The 21,918-nt window shown below is 38.4% G+C and overlaps 1 protein-coding gene and 1 long non-coding RNA gene across 43 annotated transcripts in view; one reads left to right on the plus strand and one right to left on the minus strand.

Moving 5' to 3' along the window:
- LOC308584617 overlaps positions 1-1,092 on the minus strand; it is a 2,177-nt gene extending 1,085 nt beyond the window's left edge. The window contains exons 1-2 of the long non-coding RNA XR_014006953.1: positions 997-1,092; positions 546-894 (exon numbers count right to left, since the gene is read on the minus strand). This is a non-coding gene — a long non-coding RNA (uncharacterized lncRNA). The remainder of the gene's footprint in view (positions 1-545; positions 895-996) is intronic.
- TCF7L2 (transcription factor 7 like 2) overlaps positions 1-21,918 on the plus strand; it is a 200,126-nt gene that overhangs the window by 153,806 nt on the left and 24,402 nt on the right. For 31 of the 42 annotated variants that reach the window (XM_081189387.1, XM_081189383.1, XM_081189384.1 and 28 more), the window contains 4 exons: positions 3,873-3,941; positions 11,507-11,639; positions 15,201-15,303; positions 18,054-18,140. In XM_081189387.1, coding sequence (XP_081045513.1) covers positions 3,873-3,941; positions 11,507-11,639; positions 15,201-15,303; positions 18,054-18,140 — 392 coding nt within the window. Of the gene's footprint in view, positions 1-868; positions 1,114-3,872; positions 3,942-11,506; positions 11,640-15,200; positions 15,304-18,053; positions 18,141-21,918 lie in introns of those variants that run through there. The other 11 variants (XM_081189392.1, XM_081189400.1, XM_081189399.1 and 8 more) reach the window with 3 other exon arrangements.

Below are 21,918 nucleotides of genomic sequence, written 5' to 3' on the forward strand. Positions count from 1 at the left end.
GTTTTACCTATCCATCGTGCTTAACCATATTACTGGCGCTTTCTTGTCAGGTATTTTGAGAGGTAGCCACTATAGGTTTGACCGCATTCCCCCATAAAAACCAGAGCTGCCTTTGCGATTTTTGTTTCTTAAGTCAATACCTATCACAAAGGATGGATAACTTATGAATGTAGATGAAAAAAGACACCATTTTTCAGTTCGCGGAGGAATCTGGTCTCTGTTTTAAGCTCGTGCTTACAGAAACCAAAATAAGCTTGCTGTAGCAAAATACCTTAGACAGTGAGACTGTAGAAAACTTGATGAGCATTTCTTATACTGTTTTCATGTGAACCAACCTGTTTAATCCAAGAACCCAAAAAATTAATATTGGTAAAAGTTGGGGGCGAAGGAGAGTGATTACTAATGTGTCAAAATGATAACAAAATCAACTGCTTCCTGCAGGTCTCTCCTGAAGAAATTTGTTTGGTGGGATCTGACAGTGACTGCTTGTTACACTTAGGTGCTCCTGCTCCCTCATGGCTATCCATTGTTGCGCATAGCATTACCTGTAACTATCTGAATCGTAGTAGCGTTGTCATTTATTTCCAAGGTAACTGCTTCTTTAGCTATCCTTAGCAAGCAAACGGAGGGGCGGTTGGGGGTGTGTGTGTTTGACAGTAAGAGAATTTGTGTATTAGAAAACTGAAGTGATTATTTCAAGTTTCGAAATCCGCAACAGAGACAATCTTAGAAAATAAGACACCTTCTCTCACAGCCGACATCCGATGTCACGATGGATGCGGAGCATTCAGGGAACGCCAGGCCTCAAATCTGGAAACATCTTGATCTTTTAGGACTGTACTTTAAGTGAAAAAAACGCAGGCGGGGGATGGGAGGGAGACAGAAAGTGAAAAGCTGCAAGGGAAATAATACAAAGCTAGTACAATTGGCATCTAGACAGTGAAGGGGGGAAAAGTTTATGAGATTAAGAGTGGGAAAGACAAAGCCGTTATGTACCCGAGGGATGCAATTTTAGTGGGAATGGAAGATTTGAGTGGTAAAGGAGGAGCACTCGCCTCTGGGTTCTCTCTGTTTCAGCAGTTTGGCTGTTGGCATCTCAATTTGAATTGCTGGGTGAGTAGCATTTGTGTTTAAGTGTGTGTGTGTGTGTGTGTGTGTGTGTGTGAGGGAGAGAGAGAGAGAGAGAGAGAGAGAGCGCGCATCTTGACCATTGAACTAGTTGTGTGACTTGTTTTTATTCGTGTCTGTGGAAGCATTTTTTAAAAGGAAGATAGAACAGTCAATTCAAGCTGTGACCTTTGTTCAATACTTAAAAAAAAATACAGTGCGAGTCAGTTTAGGGGAGGGGGTAGAATGACTTGTCAGTGACAGTTCTTAACATACTGTAATAGTTACAAAACAACATAAAGCATGCATGTCCTTTTCATCACATGCAAAGGCATGGAACAATTAAAAAATAATTGTTGGAGTGGATTTTTCTTTTGCCTTTTCTTCTTCTTGGAGAGCAGTTCTCTTTTTCGTTGCGGAGTGTTGTCATAGGGAAAAGGCCATTTCATAATATACAGCTGGTTGTATTTATTGAGCTAAAGCTGTTGAGTGGAGCTTGCCAACAAAAGCAAGTGTGTATGCGTGCATGTATTTTTTTGTATATGTACTGTGATAGGTGTATGTAGCATAACAAAACATTCCCTTTTTATTTATTTGTTATGTTTGCTTCAGAATTTTATTTGATTGTGCAGGTATTTCATCTCTTAGTTATTCTCTGCTTTGGAAGCCAAGCCTTATTTCTGCTTGACAGTCATAAGTATTTACATTAGTAAAGTAAGTTCTGCTGATTTTAAGTGCCTGATTTCCACAGTGGAGGTTTTTTTTTTTAAAAAAAAATATATCATAATGTAGTATTTAAATTTTCTACAGTCTTAACCTTACATATTATTTGTTTAAATGTTCCACCCACCTTCACCTGAGGTGTTAATTTGAGTAGATTTGTTAAACATGTGCTCTTTCGAATGGTTCTGGGTTCCATGTGGAAATAAATTGGATTCAGTGAGGACAATGTTCATTTACTCTTATTAGGAACATAGAAGAGACAACAGGTTGTTATAGCAATTATTTGCATTGCAAAAATATCCAAAAGATGTTAGTTGAAAAGATACATATACTTCAGTGCTTGTGACAAGAAAAATGCATTCGGGGGGTTTTCAGGACGCATCTAAGGGGATGCAGAACATACCTTGCTTGCTATGCTGCAATAACCAAGCTCTGTCTCATTGAGGTTTAGGCCTCGTTATGGATAGCCTTCCCTATCTAATGTCTTCACAAAATGGTTGAAATGCTATTATATATCATTTTTATCTTTCCGTTTTCAGTGATCCTGTCGTGTGTGTGTGTGTGTGTTTAAATAATTTGTGGACTAAAAGATTCTCAAAGACGAAAGTTTGGCTTAACGTCTCTCTATGTCTTTATAGTTGTGGATATTAAACTGTTACATAACGCACATAAGTTAATAAAAATGACATTTTATAGACTATGTAATAATCAAATGCATATTTATATAGGATTTTGGAGAATTTATAATATTGAATTTTATTTTTTTAATGCTGTTTTACTGTTGCGATAAAAACTACATACATATGAATTGCAGTTAATATAGTTTTCTCTCATTTCACTCTATCCAAACCATCTCTTCATCCTCAAATACATGTAGACTTTGGTTCTGAATAGCTTTTCTATTGTATATAAATATCATGTTTTCCCTTGCCTGGGCCGAGTTTGTGTGTGGGGGGTTTTTTTTTGTCTGCACATAATAGAGACCTGCATAAACAAGTGCATGAATTGGCACAGCCCCCCCCCCCCCCGTGTTCTGGAAATCAAAAACTAAAGCATTTAGATAATTTTTACATTGATAGTGATTCATATGAAAGAGGAAGCCAATCTTTTCTCTAAATACATTTGGAACAAAACAGCACAACCTCATTCTATCTTTACATTATTCCTGAATTCCAAAGCACAGTTATATGCTTTTTTTGCGGTTGTGTATTGTTACTTGTTTTGTGATTGGTTTCATTTGTTTCTCTGTTTTAGAAGAGGTTGATGCATGTACTTCCGAGCATCACTTTGGAGAAAAATCATGTCACTGGGCTCTTGATCTTTATCCGTATTATATCTCAGTGTATAACAACCTAAAACAAATTATGTAGATGAGTTTAAATATAAAGTAGAATGAAATTAGTGCTTGTTTCAAAGTTTCCATGAAGAATTTGGTAGGTGGGGAGGGGGCAGATTGTGATGGCTGTCCGTTTTTCCATCACAACTTCTTGTATTAGGCATACACCTGTGGGTTTCAATCTTTAGTCCTTTTATAATGCTGGTAAAACTAACCTGGAATTATGTAGGCCACAATTTTTAAATGGCTAGTTATTTAACAGGCTGCTAAATTGTTTCAAGTAATAAAAAACTAAGCATTGTTGTCACTTCATAAAGAAATTAGCATGAATTAGGAGAAAACTATGTTTAATGCATTAACTTGTAGGGGTTTTTTTGCAGAACTTTTAAAAGCTAACACTGACTGACGTGATATTGATTGTTCCCAAAATCTTCTATTTAGATCTCACCCCAAAATAAAATAAAATAAAATAAAACCTCCCTGTAAAAGAATATTTCATGTATATTATCACATTTATTACCTGTACATTCTGGGCTATGTCACATGCTATTATGAAACATGGTTGGTTTTCTGTCCATCAAAAGTAGCATTAAAATAACAGCAATCTTTTTTTAAAAAAAAATGCATTTGTTTGAATCTTATTGTTTGAGGTACTATGTATAGTTTTCTTTCTCCTAAGCAAGTGGTAAAATCCTAATGATTTCAGTTACAGACCGATCCTAGCCATGTTTACTTGGAAGCAAGTCGCCCTGAGTTTGTTGGAACTTGTTTCCTGGTAGGTATTCTTAGGATTGTATCCTTAATGTGTCTTTGTTATTAAATTACGTGGGTATGTCTTGCAATCTTTCTATAAGAAAGAGTGTATAAAAGTGTCATGTAGAAGTGAGGCAGGGGACATGGGATATCAGTGAACATTGCCCCCAGACTTTGTTTAAATTAGCTGTCCCATATTTTAGAGCAAGAAGCCAGCATTGTTTTATTTAAACAATTTACCGAATTATGGGGACTGGAAGGTAGGCCCTTTTTGATAGTAGCAGTCCTCTAACCAGGAAATAGCTGCTAAGAGAAAAATAGAAGGGAAGTAGAAATATGCTGTGCCTACGCCACTCCTTGAAGGTGTGTGTGTGTGTGTGTGTGTGTGTGTGTGTGGTTTGCTTTTTGTCAGACTCAAGCTAGGGGAGTATTGTCCCAGCACATGGTTGTCAGCGCTTCTGTTGTCATTTGTGTGAAGGAAGAAAATGAGCCCTTTTTTTTAGTGTAGGGAGCCATGGTTATCAATGGAGGCCTTGTCTTCAGTTACAATAGGGAGTGAGCACGGGGCAAGACCTTAGGTAGAAATGAGCTACACTAAACTTTGAAAGGGTTCAGAGCACTGTATCAACAATAATAGGCTAAGGAGAAGTAGATTTCTGAAGAAAATGCTTAGTCAGGTGTGAAAGCATTCTTTATTTCAATAAAGTGCATGTTGCGTAGATAAACAGAATGGTCTCATTCCGCACAAGAACATGTCCAGCACTTGGAAGGGGGAAAGATGAAGAGATTGTTTGTATTCATTGTCTTTTAAATGTGTCAGAATTCTCTAAAATGTGACATTTTTGTTTTCTTATTCTGTTGTATTTGTTTATTTAGGTAATTTATATACTGCTCCATGTTTCAAAAGGTTTACAATCTTATTTTGTTCGAATTAATAATGCACATTAAAGACACACATTTCTGTTGTAAATATGGCATTGGGAACCAATTATGACTGCAAGGATCAACCAGGTTATAGCAGACAGGTTGGTAAAAATAAAATTTAGAAATAGCACAAAACTCAGGCGCTCTTCCTGTGAAATTAGTTACTTATGGTGTCTCAAAACAAGAGAGAAATCCATGTTCAGTGTGGCTGATGTTGTATAATAATAACAACATCACATGTTGCACATTGCTTTTTCTAGATTTGTAAAGTCCAGAAACTTCTAAAGAAAGCTTTAAAACGTTCATTGGTTAGTGAAGATAAATGAGATTAAATTTATGCATTTCAGCCTGGAGAATAAAAATTAATGGATCTTTCTAGTCGTAAGCGTGTTACCTCATAATAATATTTTACCGACTGCCATAAGTATGGTGCAGAGTTTTAATAAGAGCATCTGGAAAGAGTATAGAATACCAGTTCTTAAATGTAAATGTGTTGTGAATGGCACAATTTGCTGGTGCACAGAGCTGTCCTTGGAAGGGTTTAGTAATCCAAGATGACTGTGCTTTAATGCAATCTCTCAAAGATTAACAGAAAAGGCCTACAAAACTACTTCTCTTTTGCTTTAGTGTATTAGGCTTTTAAAGGCAGTTTTAAGTTACAAGTCCAGTTTTTATTGTGTAGAAAAATAAAGCACTAAGGGAATATTGATGGGGAGGGGAAGGCAGGTAGAGCTATAGTTCCATTTGTTTTCAATATGTGGTGGTGATTCATAGGTTTAGAGGTGAGTTGTGAGATTCCATTTCTCTTAGAATATGAATCCTAGAGGAAGAATTAGAGCCATAGAGGTCTGGGGCAAAGTGCCTATTCAGTATTAAATTTACCACAATCCAAAATGTGAACAGTGTAGACAGGAGGATGCTAACAGAACATGCTGTGCAAGCTAACAGAAGTTTATGCTTTAAGTATGCTTGGAAGGTGAGCGGTTCTTTCCCAGGGTTGTGACCTTCATGAACTATGGCATGGATCTGATTTGTTCCTATTGAAAGCTTTCTGTACCCTTGAGCATTTGGCATATAAGAAGGTAGTGCATTGGGCTGTATATGTAATTATTGCTGTTGTGTGCAATTACCTTTAATTTTACTAGCAGTATCCCTGCATGTGTAATGCCCTGGTTTTTCTCCACCTAATGCATTGAGGGAAATGTATAGGAATTTACTCACAACACAGCTGTTCTTTCAACTACAGTTCAGCTTACATTTCTAATGGGAAACTCAGCTCTATGGTTTATGTTATCTTTGTTTATACATGTGCTAAACCATCCCTAATTCCTGTTTGGTAACTTCATTGTTGATTCCATGAGTGCAATTTAATTTGCTTTGCTTCAGGCATAGGCAATCAAGGGGGGGAAACAAACTTTTCCTGTTGTTTGTATTTTGATTTGCCTTTTCAGTCCAGAACATTAATTAGCAAGTTTAAAACAAAAGGAGTGCCTTACTTCCTTTTTCTCTCATTTTATATTTACGTTTGCATTTATTCTGAATTCCGTCTACTAGGATAACTAACTTAAAAAATAAGAACTGCTGTGATAGCCATTAATGGCATAAAAAAAGAGATGCTGTTTCCAAAGAACTTCAATTTTCTCAGAATAGCTATTAGCTTTTATTATAAAATAAGCATGAACAAAGTAAGAGGAAAATATACTCCAGGGGACAATCACATACAGTATCTGGAAGACGGGATGGGCTAAGATGATCTAATAGTGCTTTTTATCTCATTTCTGTGACTTACCTTTTATAGCCATTGGATAGTGCTAGAGACTGCTCTTTTTAGTCAGGCAAACCCCCTGTATACTTCAAAGAGAGAAGCAAATGCAGAATTAATCTTCTTCTCATCACTCACATTGCTAATAGTCTCCCCCTGTGCCTCTACTCCCCCCCCCCAGCGAAAGCTTATTTAATATAATTCCATAATCCTACTTTTAAAGCCAACCTTGTTTGTTACACAACCAGAAGTGCTTCCAGAATTGTTTGGACCTTCCTCTTGCAAATTATTGGATATCTTGAAACCGAGCATAGCTTTCCTCTCCCAATGCTTCCTTCTTCAGTGATTGTCTTCACCTTACTCTTCTATCCGCGACAAAACTAAATTGTGGCCGCCAAACAAAGGGAGAGCTTCATTTCTATAGAAATATGCATATATAGATAGATCGACATAGATTAGTTTTAACCATGTGTGGTCAGCACTATGTATCAGCACACTTACTGGTGGTGTGTTTCCCTCTTAACTGTGGAAACAGCCCCAGACCCTAGTTTTGAACCGAGTGTTGGTAGGAGAAACTGGAGTGGAAGAGACTGCAGACTCATGACTCCCAGTCTTCTGTTGTGTGACCTGCTGTTTTAAACTGCTGCTTTTAACTGCTGTTGGGTTTGTTTGTTAGTGCATTTTGTTTTTAGGTTGCTTTTTAAATCTTATTTTGTACTGTGTCAGTTTTGTGTAAACTGCCTTCTGTACAAATTTGCAAATTCAACAACCATCACCACCATGCCGTTGTTCTGCTTCACTTCTGCTTTAAAACCAACAGCGTGCCGAACGCTTATTCAGAGATCTGATCACTGGTATCAGACCTGGTGGACAAAGCAGGAAAGGAAGGCTTGACAGTACGTGAAGGACAAATGAGTGTTTGATGTGACAAGGGAGTAACCTACAGAACCTTCAGGAATAAACTCCCCTAATAACCAGGTGAGGCTGTTCCAGGCATTGAACATGGCATGGCAGGACTCAGAATAGCAGGAGTGAAATAGGAAAACAAAGGCTTCCCTCCTTCACAAAGCAGTTATTACAAGTCTGATGATAACTCAGAAGACCTGCTATGAAGGTGCCTCAGACTCAAATTCTAGCATAAATTTCTTGATGTGGTGAAGAAAAGTCAGCATCGCTTATGCTAAACATTTATAGGAACAGTGAGGATTGGAGCTAAGTGCTCACTCATAAGAACGTTAGCTTCTGGGCAACTATTTGAATAAAAGAGATAAAGATTTACCAAATTATTCTCTAAACTCTTTCTTTGGGAATTGTACATTCTCTCCTTATGGCAGGCAGGGACAGGCAGTATTGCAGACTTGACCTCCTGCCACTGGTGTTACTGCCACTTAGAGGGGTGAGGTGGGGGTGCTCTGGTGGGAGGGTTCCACTGGTGCTCTGTCACCATCCCAAACTCACTGCTGCCACACCCTGCTCCTGCCCTGGCCTGGTAAGTTCAGTGAAACCAGTACCAGGAAGCCAGGTCCACAGGCTGCCCTCCCCATCAGCTGCTCTTGCATTTTACCATGTCGTATGTAACATTTCATGAACTTTGGAACACCAGAAGCTGGCATCATGATTTTACTTCTGTATCTGAGCAGGTCTAATGCTGAAGCAGGCATGTAGACCATGGATGCTGTTAAGGCAGTGCATGTTATTAATGAAATGCGTCAACCATTCCCAAAGTTTTCATAGGTTTGTCACATCTGCCTTAGTATGTTGTGGTCCAAACTATACACACAAAGTGAAAAGATGTTCCATATCATATATTTTGGCTGGTCATACCAGATTATATGCCATACTTTTTCATGGAAGCTATGGAGGTGTGATCTGTGAACTGGATTTTGCTGTACAGTACATGGAATCTGAGAATTCTACATAGAATCCATGTGATACATTTGACTGATGGTTCATTGAGGAGTTAAAAAGCTATATGACTGAGTACACTCTGACATACTTACACTGTAAAAACTGCAAGCATGCAATTTGTCTGAAAACAGAGGGAAAGGAAGTGTGGAGGCAGTGTGTGTGTGTGTGTGTGTGTGTGCGCGCGCGCGCGCGCGCGCAAAGCTTGTTGAAGAGATAGAATGAACCCCAAAGGATTTTCTTCTTCTCTAGTGTGACTTTCCTCTAACATTTTGGTGTGTGCATTCTTTTTAATTAGGTCACAGTTTACAGTTTGCAGATATAAAAATGCAAGATGCATTCATGGAAGGATGAAAGATTGCTTGACTGCATCACCCATTTAGAACAATTCCACACAGAACAAGATGGGTGAACCACCACACCTTGTAGTCTGTTAGAAACCCTTCTACACATACCTACCCATTTGCTCCATTCAAATACCACTTTTTAGTCATTCACTTGTGCTTCTGAAATAGCTTGTGAAATAAAAGCCGTAAAATAACGAAATTCTTCTAAAAACGAGTTAGCATAAAACAACAAATAAGAACAATAGGCAGTAAATGCACGGTCCTTGTTGAATTATTCTTCATAAAATAGTGAGTTAGGTTGTGTTTATTCCCATTGTACAGGTGGGAAAATCAGGCCAAGAAAGCATGACTTTCCCATGAATGCATGCAGTGTGTTCCTCTGAATGTTTACTGAGAAGCAAGTCTCCCTGTGATCATTGGAACTCAGTCCCTACTAAGTGTGCCTAGGATTGCAGCCTTCCAGATAGATTCTTTGTTTTCAGTAGTAACTCCTGTAGCATTAAGCAGACCTCACTCACTCCATAGCTGTGCTGAAGTTTTAACTTAATTTTAACCAGTTCAAAGCTTTTGTTAATCTTACTGCAAAAACAAACATGAATGATACAGTATTTTGAAAAGTGCTTTGAAAAGATCAACAAAACACATACGTATTGTTTTTTAATGAACACATTCTAGGTTTCATGGTCTGCATTGAAAATATCCATCCCCTTTTGACAATGGATGCTGCTAATCTAGTCTGAGGATAATAGCAAAGACTGACAGGTGCTGGACTGAGGTGGCGCTCGAGAGCACCACTGCACTGTCCCTCGGTCTTTTAATGTAATTCCTTTTACTTGATGTTAATGCAAATTGTTCCTTACTTAAAGTAATAAAAGAAAATGAAGACACATTTGAAAATGAAAGTTGACTCTAATCCATTTGTCATCTAATACTAGCCTCTTTATCTTTGCTGCTACCTAATCTGGTTAAATGTCCCTGTTGTAGGATTTTATTGTAAATCCTCTATAGGGAATAAGTCTCTCTCTCTCTCTCTCTCTCTCTCTCTCTCTCTCTCTCTCTCTCTCTCTCTCTCTCTCTCTGTGTGTGTGTGTGTGTGAGAGAGAGAGAGAGAGAGAGAGAGAGAGAGAATTGGATTACTCACAGTGAAATGGTTCTTTGCTTTGCTTGTTTCATCTTAATTTTTCCTTGGTGATCTTGTGAAGGTAACTTACAGTATCACACAAACTGTAGCACTTTAAAAAAAATAGATTGTTGCATTCTGTTTGCGTTATTTTTAAAAATAAATAATAGCTTTACATTGTCTTGGAATCATAACAGAAAAAAATGTGCCCTCATGTCTTTAAGCATCTGTTTATAACCATGCCATTTTTCTCCCTAAAACTTAGTGTACTTACATTCATTGTTAAGAAGCTGCTTATTAGTGTACTTCGAACTGAACATTGCTGCACAGTTTCATACATAGCTGTTCAAAAGTAAGCTCCACTGAATTCAAAGGGTCTTACCCTCAAGAAAATGTGTAGAGGATTGCAGTCTCAATCTCTTTTACTACAGAGCAGTGACCAGTTGTTCGTTTCTATTTAATGGTCTAAGTACTGCAAAATGATTTGTCCCGTTCTCCGGTTCATATGGAAAGAGTTTTAAACAAAGCAAAACAGAAGTTGGTCCTTCTGATGAAAGAAGAGGATGTAAATAGTTTCTCCGTAAGGAAATAATAGAACTGCCTGTTCTCAAAAGGCATGAAGGGAAAATTGGGGGTGAAATTTGAATTGCCAGGCCTCCACATTTTCTTCTTGTAAAGATTTGCCTTTTATTTTAGAACATACAAGATCCAATGGGAATGGCAACTTATTACAGGGTGTAGCAGATGCACAATTGGCTCTGGCTTGTGCATGCCTGGTAATATAACTTTTGAACTGCCGACACATGGGTCTCACTTTTGGCTAGATCTGTGTGTCCTGGAATGAACTCTGCAGCATGCACACATCTGACTGTGGGTGAGAGCTGTGTCTCAGCAGTTTGAACGTTGCATTATTAGCAGGTACATATTGGTGAAAGTGATCCTTTTAACTCCTATACCCGATAACAATCAACAATCAATTGCTCCCTTAGGCTTCCTTATTTCAGGATGCTAAAGCCCCTTACAAGACCACAATGCATCCTGCCTTTGTCTAAGCACAGTAAAACAAACAAACACAATATACTACTTTCTGTGCCATAAGGGCAGCCCCCCCCCCCAATCGGTGGGTGGCCTGTCTGTAGGTCCCGAAAACCATACAGGTGGGTTACAAGGTCACCAGGAATGGGTGCTGGGACAATACAGTGCAGTGGATTAAAGAAGTTTCATTTTACAGGTCAGGCTTTTGCAAGCCAAAGGGTGGTCCTTAATAACAATGAGCTTATCTTGACCGACATCTTTAGCAAACAGTTTGAGAACCAGATCATTAGGAAAAGCAGGAACTAATAAGCTTGTGTGAAAATGTGGGGGGTGGGGGACTGAGGCTATTTTGATGACTGTGTACAAATGTCTTACGCCTAGTTTTATAGGAGAGTATGTGTGTGTGTGTTTCTAAACTGCTTTCTTAATGTTTGCGCTATGTAGCTTTCTTAACACAGCATTTTCCTCACACTCTCCATTTTCTTTTTTCACAGTCTAACAAAGTCCCAGTTGTGCAGCACCCACACCATGTACATCCTCTCACGCCGCTTATTACGTACAGCAATGAGCACTTCACACCAGGGAATCCTCCTCCACACTTACAAGCCGACGTAGATCCGAAAACAGGTAGGGTGAACAATGTTTGATGAGGAGCTAGGCTTTGCGGGGAGGAAGCTTCCTGAAATATCATAGAGTTAGATCATTTTGGGGGTGGGGGGACACGCAAAATATTCACTTAGGAGTAAGTATATTAAAGCTAATTGTCTGCAGATTACCCAGAAATAAATAAAATGAACATATTGACTGTGTAATTGATCTCAGGATGCTGTCTCCTGTCATTTAGGCCCTCAATCGCATTTTAATAACAACAGTGTGTTCAATTTCTAACATCTATGCGTATGATGGAATATGTTGATCAAAATCTAGAAACTGAAATGACACGTTGTCCCCATTGTTAAATTCTAATAGTGCAGCAGTCTGTAATGCTATAGAGGCATTCACTGTTCCAAATAACTGATGTTGGAGGTGCTGTTTTGACTAAAGGTTTATATCATAAATTACTTTAGATGTATGATAAAGAACATTTCCTAAAAAGAGGATAAATGGAGATTGCCCTGCTTTTTGAATAGTTTATTTGATCTTCTTAATTTCAGAGTCATTTCCTACTACTTTTTATATTATAGTATTTAAAGGTTCTATAATACTTTTTTAGCTCTTTTCCTGGATAAAATCAGTTTTTTACCTTAGCTTTTAACAATTCTGTTTTTTAAAAATGAAATCTAAATCCTATGTGTAGTTATAAAACCACATTCTTGAGGCCATTCTGTTGACTTCATCAAGTTATATATGTGGCTTGCTGATTTTAGCCAATGAATAAAATGCATAATCGTGTTAAGTGATCTTTTTGGCTGCCAGTGTCACAGGATCAAATGCTCTCTTGTAATTTTTAATCCCACTGCTACATTCTGGTAAATTTTACTCCAGTCCAAATTGATTATTGTGGACACATGGCACTCTCTCAACCCTGTTTAGATTTATTAGTGTTAAAGACTAGATTTTAGTTATTTTGTTAACTAAAAATATATATCTTGTTAGCCTGTTGCCCTAGAGGATGTAATAGCGTCAGTCTTTGTTCTGTAGACTGCATAGAGTCCTCAGAGGGCATTTTTTTCAGTTAGTCCAAATCCTTGCAAGTTAATTAAAAAGTAAATTTGAAACCGTGAATACGTGTTAGAGCTTGTCAAAGAATTGCTGTAGTTGTGATTAACATATTTAGATAATGCATCCAAACTCAGTCTATGAATGAATGAATCAATGTTTCTTTTATTCCCATATGCCACAATTGGGCTTCCTTTGGATTGTATTTAATGCTAATATTGCATAGGTTTAAAAGGATCTTCATCCAGCCATCTCTGTATTGCAAGTGCATGGCAGCATAGTCTGACACCCATTTAAATAATGGGAGTACAGGGAATGGTTTCTAAATGGTTATCGTAAAACATATGATTAACGTCCATAGACTGTTTACTTTTCTTCTGCGAACATTCTTTCAAGTGTGCAAACAGCTCACTGTATGGTTAAAGCCCAGTTAATCTGTTTGGATTTTGTAATGGAGAAAAAGCTGTGTCTGCCCGAAAATGTCACACAGGAAGATTTAATTTAGAGATTAAAAGCTCCCTGAGTGTCTTTTTAAAAAATAGTTTTTTAGCTGTGAATACAGTGCCTCTTCATTTTAATGCTTCTGTTCTTAATTCTACATTTGCTATATTTTGAAGAGCTGGGTTCTCTTGAGGTACCCAAACATGTAACTTCTACTCACCTGAGAAGTTTGAACATGCAAGCACTGCAAATTATGATCTATTTATTCCTGGGCAGAACTCTTGGGATAGTTCCAAACAAAGTGTTTCAAGGATCTCATCCTTTACACTCATTTTATCTGAAAATATAGATGTTTATGCACATATTATCACCAAGAGCCAGGATTTGCTGAAGCTCCCTCTTGAGTTTACACTCAGTGTGAAACTTGAGTTTGTTTATGGCTGGGAGGCATTTGAAACTGGTTCTTCTGCATCCACACCAAAACAATCCAAACCACTCATGATTTGGACAGTTATCACATATAGCTGTATATATTACAACCAGTGCTTTTTTCCTAAAAAAAAATATGTTTAGGGGTACTCTTATTTTCCTACTCATATTGAAATACTGCCCCTCAGTGAGGCCAAACTTAGATTCACAAAATGTTTAGGGGTATGTGTCCCCCCCAGAAAAAAAGCACTGATTACAACCATCACTTGGGTGGAGACACAGTGCTCCCGATGGCTAAAAGGGCTTAAGAATCACTCACTTCCTAGCTTCTCTCTCACAATTCAATTCCCTACTTCCTTTTGTCCCGTCCCCCCCCCCCCCAGAAAAAAGCACTGATTACAACCATCACTTGGGTGGAGACACAGTGCTCCTGATGGCTAAAAGGGCTTAAGAATCACTCACTTCCTAGTTTCTCTCTCACAATTCAATTCCCTACTTCCTTTGGCTTTAACCATGGTTAAGGATTAGTGTGCACTGATTCTAACCAGGGCTAATACTAACTAGGGTTGCTTTCATTATAGCTTTAGTTTAGAACATAATCTTTAACTAAGCTTATGGCCATCAAGGGAGGATTTTCATGCATAAGTGGAGGGAGCAGACAACCCTATGGACCACCACTGATCACTTAAATGAAATCAGAAACACTGTGTATGCCCAAACCTTTGCAACTGAGGATGCCTTTTCTACCTAGAATAATGTGGATTAATGTAACCTTTCATACATATTTCTCTTGTATGTACAATACAATATGGTTACTTGTGCTTGGAAAATGTAGTATTCTTTGTTAATCCAAGGATTTGTTTCTAGATTTAGTATCTTAGTCATTAATGAAGTTAAATTTGCCATTCTATTCTCTAAATGTATTTTGGAACAGTGAAAAACTTTACTGTTTTGTACAGAAACAGAATGTGATCCATAGGAAAAGAGTAATTAAAATAGCTAAGGGCTAATAATGTACATTAATTAAATGGATGACTACTTCCCCCCAACTCCTCAGATATAAGTTCATTGTTTTGTTTCATTTTCTCAGCACTCCATCCCCGCCCCCAAACTTCCCTTTACCATCAAGGTTTTAATGTTTCATGTGGAAACACTAATCCAAATCAAAATTAGAACAAATGTGGCTTATATAAACTCGTAACAGGAACCTTCTGGAAACAGAAAGGCACTGCAGCCATATAAAATGGTTTATTTTAGAAAGTACCTTTTTGAGTGACCTGAAGGTGTCTGCACAAAAGAGGCGACACACATGATGGTACAAAATGAAAGCAAGGTGGGAGCCTCCATCCTTTTAAGACTTTGGGAGAACAAAGTCCTGCACGGTCTTTGACTGTGGGGAAGAAAACAGATCAAATGTCCTACTTCTCTAGCTGAGTCTCATTTGCTTACTGTACTAAGTAGGATGCTCTGGGGACGATAGGTGAAGGCAGCAGGCCATGTCTTGAGAATAGGAAGTAGAGTTATGAAAGGCAGAAAGTGTGGTACTCATGGTGTAGAAATTTGTATGACTTTCCTGCCTCCTTTTTCTTTTCTTTTTTAATCCCCCTTTTCCCCCTGCCCTGACCCACTTTCATGATGCTTCCTTTTCCTCTTCCCTAGGAATTCCACGGCCTCCGCACCCTCCAGATATATCTCCTTATTATCCACTATCACCGGGCACTGTAGGGCAAATCCCCCATCCGCTAGGATGGTTAGTACCACAGTAAGGAGTTCCATTTTTTTCATTTTATTTTTTATTTTTCATTTTTGTACATATGTGTGGGGGGGGGAGTGGGGGGGAGGAGGATAATTGTGCTTATTTGCTTTGCCTGAAATGCATACGTTGAGTTAAGCATGCTTGCCAGCTGCCAGTTTATGGCATGGGCAAATCAATAACTTTTGCTCAATAAAGATTAAATGAACTAAAGTGATGGGTCATTGCGTGTTAAATAAGAACAGAGCATGAGGGCATCATTTCATGTGTCCTGACATCAGAGGGTGACCCATGGATCATAAATGTCAAACATTTCTTCTGAAAGAGTGGGGTGAAAACGTTCTGGATAGTATAACTTGTAGGGTTGCTGTTTCAGAAACATCCCTTGCTGATACCCTATTATTTTATAGTGCACTACTATTGAGCTTTGTGTAATTGCATTACATTTGCATTCCCCTTTAATTCTTGTTTCCAAGGTTTGGGATAATATTTTTTAATGGGCTGGAACATGGCTTAAAAATTGGGAGGGAGCTAAGTGAATCATAGGATCATAGAATTGTGGAGTTGGAAGGGACCATGAGGGTCATCTAGCCCCACCCTCTGCAATGCAGGAATCTTTCACCCAACATGGGGCTCAAACCCACAATCCTGAGATAAAGAGTCTCAGGCTCTACCGACTGCAGGAGGGAGCTCATGGGGAGAACCTAATTTCAAAATGTGTAATAACAACAAGAGGGAAGAAGAGTTCTAAAGTGTAGGCAGTATTTTTGCAATGTCTAATGAATAGGTGCAGTAATGGTCTTACTAATCTGAAAATTCAAATTAAAAGAGGAAAAATCTTAAAACAATGCTTTAAAAAAATGTGTTGTGGCATGTAATTTGCCTCGAACATTTTGACTACTTGTCTTCTTCAGGGACAAGCAAATCTTGCACAATCCTGTTCCACTGCACTAGTTGAAACAATTGATTGCAACGTGCTCTAAATTAATAGTTGTAATAAGATTGTGTGATTTACATGAGTCTGAATATGACAATTTGTCGAAATGCATTAGATGCGAAAAAGTACATTGATGATTTTGAGTATTAACTTGAACCAGACTCTCTCTCTCTCTCTCTCTCTCTCTCTCTCTCTCTCTCTCTCTCTCTCTCTCTCTTTCATATTTCCCCCCTGATTTGTGGTGTTGTCCCCTCCTTTCCTTCTGTTTGGCTTCATTAATCTAATTTTAGCTTCAAATAGTTTCCTTTATTATGTAATCCATTCTAAGTAGCAGGTTCCCTATGTCCCTGCAACCTTTTGGTTTTGAAATGGGAGAAAGGTTGTTTGCACTGAAAAAATATCAGCCTAGTACTATTGCTATACTACTATACTGTAGTATATACAGCTCAAATATACTTCCAGAATTGGAACCTGTGGCCTTTTATGTGGCCACCTGGAAACAGTGGTTCCTTTTACAGGTGGTACACTATTGTATTCATTTTCCTGGTCCTATGGGCCTATTTCTTATTTTTATAGACAATATGTGTGATCCCTAGGGGGGAAACACTGCAGTTTTAGAAAACACATCCTGATTATGCTTCAGAAAGTTCACACTTCAAAGGAAGAAAATAATAGCAGGAAAATAGAATCACTAGCCTCTTGTTCTCCCTGTGACAGTTATCCAAACAAACACCAGTATACCTTTGGTTTCTATATTGTTATAGGGCTTTTACAATGTCTTGTCATTTGATGGGCTACCTACATATCTTCTGTATGCAGAAGTAGATTTTACAAAATTCATAATAAATAACTGTTTGGGTATTTCAAAGACATTTTAATGTACAACTATCATCCCCCCCCCTCTTTTCTTCAGAGAGATAACTTTTTTTGTACCCCATGCAACTTTTTGAAGAGCCAAAGAGCATAATCATCAAATTCCTTTAAAAGATAGGACTGTCCACCTGGTATTTTTATTATTTTAACCATTTATGGGCTCTGCTCTGTATTAAGATGGGCTGTGAGGATATTTAGCAGAGTAACCTTTCAAGAAAAACTCACACCCCAAATAACAACTTACCCGTTCAGTGGATACATTTGAAAGACAGATGAAAAGGACCAGCCAACACAGACAAACCTCAATCAGAAAAAGTTGTGTAGCTTTCATGAGGATGCTGTTTTGCATGTTGCTGTATTTTTTAATTATTGTAATGAGGTATGATTGTCTATTGGTTACCCACAATACTTCTTGGGGACTCTCCCCCGGTAACTCTTGTCAACACTTGTTAATCTGACAAAAGGCTACAAATTAAGCTCTGTTAATTTAATGTTTTCTCACCGAGATCTAAATACCGAAAGAGGCCCAAAGCGCAACTGAAGTCCTTTGATTCACTGTACTTTATTTTGGTATAAATTTACATTCATTATTGTTTTCCTTTGGATGTGTAGCCCTCAATTAGTGTGATGGCTCCATTAAAGCAAGCAAGACTTCGCCTTTAATTATTACAACAAAACACCTAGTTTCAGCTTGGGGAGAGGGTCTCTATTGACATAAGCAGAGGTTATAAAATTTAATTAGCCATTCGTATCAGATTTATGGCATTCAAATTGTTCTGTGTTTCTTTCCTTTGATCCGTGCTGTACAATCCCCAAGATTTTTGTTCTGATCAAATGAGAATAAAGCTTACTGTGCAGAGAAAGAGAGAGAGAGAGAGAAATTTAAAATGCCAAAAATACATACCCCTGGTTTTTTACTCATTCTTTCCCCCTCCCCCCATCTTTCTAGGCAAGGTCAACCAGTCTATCCAATCACAACAGGGGGATTCCGACATCCCTACCCAACCGCTCTGACTGTCAATGCTTCCATGTCAAGGTGAGTTCAAAGTACTCAGGTCCAGAAGTAGGGGCATCTGCTACTTCTGCTTATCACTCTCTATAGGGCAGTGAAGCTTTGCTAAAAAAATGCCTTGATTTAGTTATGCAATGATCTTTGTTTTAGTTTGGGGGTGTGTGGGGAACCCTCACACTGTTCCCAGTGACAAAGCCTTGTCATATAGGTCCGTTCTTGAAGATCAGTGCTTTTGAACTGCATTTATTTTAATTCTTAACTAACTAGAGGGAGGCATCATTGTAACCCTATGATATTGAGAAGCCTGGAGATTATGCTGTTGCAAGTTTTGCTTTCTCCATGGCTCTCATTTCAAGCAGGGTTTTCTATGAAGAACAGGGTCTGTCTGCTTTTATTATGCAAGCAGACTTAGAAGGAGGGGTGTTGCATTTTCTTCTCATTCCCAAGCTCAAATTATTTTTAGTTGACATAAAAAGACCCACCTGATCTTCTAAAGGGCTTAGAAGTATATATTTTCTCTCTCTCTGCCCCAACCTCCAATTAATTCCAGCTAATTTTCCAAGGGCTGCTAGTTTTATTTACAAACTGCTTGGCAGCACTATGTTTAAGTAATCACTAATTGCTCCTAATGATAGTTTTATTCTCTGTTCATCTGATTTTCAGTCTAGTTAATTAAATCAGTGGAGGTTTAGACTTTCCTGATGGGCTGAAACAGCTAATCCATTTTGATGATGGTACATAATTAAATTAGCATGCATTACATAGCAAGGTTCCACATTTCCCCCTCAGCTCCCTCCCCCTCCTGGACCTTTCCAATCCCTGCAGTTAATACGTGAAGGTTAGATTACAGAGGAGGAAGGGTTTGAGGAAGCAAAGGGCATGGAGAAGCTAAAGGAAACTTCATGGCTAGCAGATAACTCTTCTCTTATACAGTTGCAGAACGAGGCAGCAAACCAATTCTGCACACGCAAATATAATTAAAACCCAGATTCCCTAATGCTAACCTTTCTGCTAATATTGCACATTTGTGAAAAAGACTGGCAAGCTGAGAAAGGGCAATAAAAATGAATCTGAGTTCATCTTAATTATTATTAAGGCTGTTCTATTTATCTGTTTAGTTTTTTGCAAGGGGCAGGAATGAGTGAGAGAGAGAGAGAGATCAGTTCTATCCCTTAGATATGCCTTTATGAAAGGGATCTAGTTAAAAAGGGTATACAGCAAATTAAATACATTATTGTGGTAATGGGACGACAGAAGTACAAGTCTATTATACTTACAGCAGTTATAGGAATTGTATGCTCCTTGCCCTGTTCTAGCACATCCTTTGATATTCATTCTATTCAGCAGCAGGGCCAGGACTTCTCAGAATTAAGTGATGGGTCATTATACTTTAAACACCATGGAGAAGCCAAGATTGGCAATTAAACAGCACTTGCTGACACTCGCTTGTGCCACTCTGTGACCCCCTTTAGATTGAGATGTTGGAGCTCGGGGCCCTCAGCCTGCTAAATTGGTAGCAGGCACTTCTCCTGACGAGGGCTGGCTCTGAAATCTGCCGGCTTCAAAGGGAGCAAGATCATGTATAAACCATAATATGGGTGCACCGTGGCTCAAAAAAAGGAGGGGAAAAAAGGGGGGGAGAGGCAGGAATAGATGAAATGTTACAAGTGCAAGGGGAAAATGAGGGAATAATGACAAATCTAATGCAACTCAAAGCAGAATTGTTGCACGAAAAAATGCATCCCACTGCTTGTGCATAAAATCAAGGCAGGCAGATGACATCCAGTTAACAGAAACATGTCAACAGTGAAGTAAAGTGAGAGTGAGTAAGAGAGAAGCCCCTGAGACAGCCAGGAACAAAAAATTAGTTGTCCTTAACAAGTTACGGCTCATCATTATATTCTGGCTTGGAGCCATAAAAGCAGACAGGGGTATATAATGAGCTGCTTAGAATTTTTTAGGGTGTTTATTGCAATTCATAGAATACTTGTCTGCGGAAAGGAATTTCTCAGTCAAAGAAGGGTGTGTGTCCTTTATATGTGATAGCACGCTATGCAAACAAACACGCAGAAAAAGGAGGGGTAGCATTTAAAAAATAATCCACATGTGCGTGCACATGGCATGTGTGTGCGCAATGAAACATGTTCTCTATGTTTAACGGACAAAATGCATTAAAATGTACAATGTGTGCTTTTGTTTCACATTTGAAAATTTCAACTTTAAGACCTACTGTGTGATGAATAGTGTGATTAAGCATTTTTGCTGACATGCAGTTTCTTACATTGCTAAATATGCTCTGAGTAATTGAACACGCACCACATTCATATGTTTATGCTTGTCCTCTTTTGACATGCATGAGTGCAGGACGTGTGCCTTTTATAATCATGCCCCGTTATATTGAATAGGTGGTTTGATTTAATATTTAATTATATTTATTTAATAATAATAATAATATAAAAAGATGATAGATTCCCCCCCTACAGACCCAGAATTAAAACGCTAAAGTAGATTACTATCTTCTCTCTCACCCTCACCTGCCCCTCTCTCTCTCTCTCTCTCTCTCTCTCTCTCTCTCTCTCTCTCTCTCTCTCTCACACACACACACACACACACACACACATCACAGCTCTCTGTCAAGTTCTGAAATTGGGCATCAACTCATAATTTACACCTCTCTACTGTTGACCATATAACTTTGCCCAAAGGCGTAGCAAACTTATATGGCTTGCACTGCAGGCGTTTGGACTAGATGACCCTTGTGGTCTCTTTCGATTCTGTAATTCTGTGACCATGTATTTTACAGCTGAACATAAAGTTTGAGTCTGGCTAAGTACCTTTGTAGTTATAATCAGAAATCCCATGCAGTTGTGTGTTTTTTTAAAAAAAAAACACAAAAAATTGAGGGTAGTATCCTATTATGTTTATTCAGAGTACACCCATTGAAATTAATAAGCATGATCAAGTTTGGTCATTGATCTTAATAGGTCTACTCTGAGTAAAACTTAGCTGACTACCACTCTGAGCTTTTGTATGGTGGAATCTGTTTTCTCACATGCCAGAAGTAGTATCTTCTTTACTGCTTGAGGTTTCTTTTTTAAGTTCCCTGCTCTTTCTTTGGGATACTCCTCAATTTTATTTACCTTCCCTCCCAACCTCTAGAAATTAAATGTTAGTTAAAGTAGAATAATAATGGGATTTCTATCCTGGTGTTCCATAGGTTGTTTATTGTGTTATTTTGTAACAAGGTTTACGATTGTATGCAGTAGCTTTGCCACAACCTTTTCCATGGTAAAATGAAGAATATTACATACCTTAAAAATCTGCATTGGGGGAAAAATGTGGTTCTCATATCTCTGTGATGCAGGAAGTTTCCCATTCTTTTCCAATGGGAAGAAACTCCTTCACACAAATTCTTCTCCATATGAAATTATGATAGACTGTTGATGCTTCACTACATCAAAAAAACCATGTACAAACTGGTGCTGAAAATGACATTTTGACAAGTCAACACAGCCCCTTTTGTAGTGTAGTACACCTGGTTTCTCACCTTGTCTTCTCTTCTTCTATCACAAAACCAAACCAAAGTTAATACAATATCTACTTTCCTTGTCCCTGCCACAATTCTTAGTTCCGCCTCCATAGTCATTCTCAATAATGATTTGCAAACTTATCTTGGAAATGAAAACACCTCTCTGCTCCTGTTTATAAGCACTTCTGGCTGTTAAATAGAACTTCCCTTCCCTGTCCTTTCTCTGCATGGCCCCTAAATCTGCTCTGGAGGCTTAGGAGGGGGGAACCCAGA

This window comes from Podarcis bocagei, assembly GCF_964188305.1.
Source record: "Podarcis bocagei genome assembly, chromosome: 4".
In the NCBI taxonomy this organism is placed as follows: domain Eukaryota; kingdom Metazoa; phylum Chordata; class Lepidosauria; order Squamata; family Lacertidae; genus Podarcis; species Podarcis bocagei.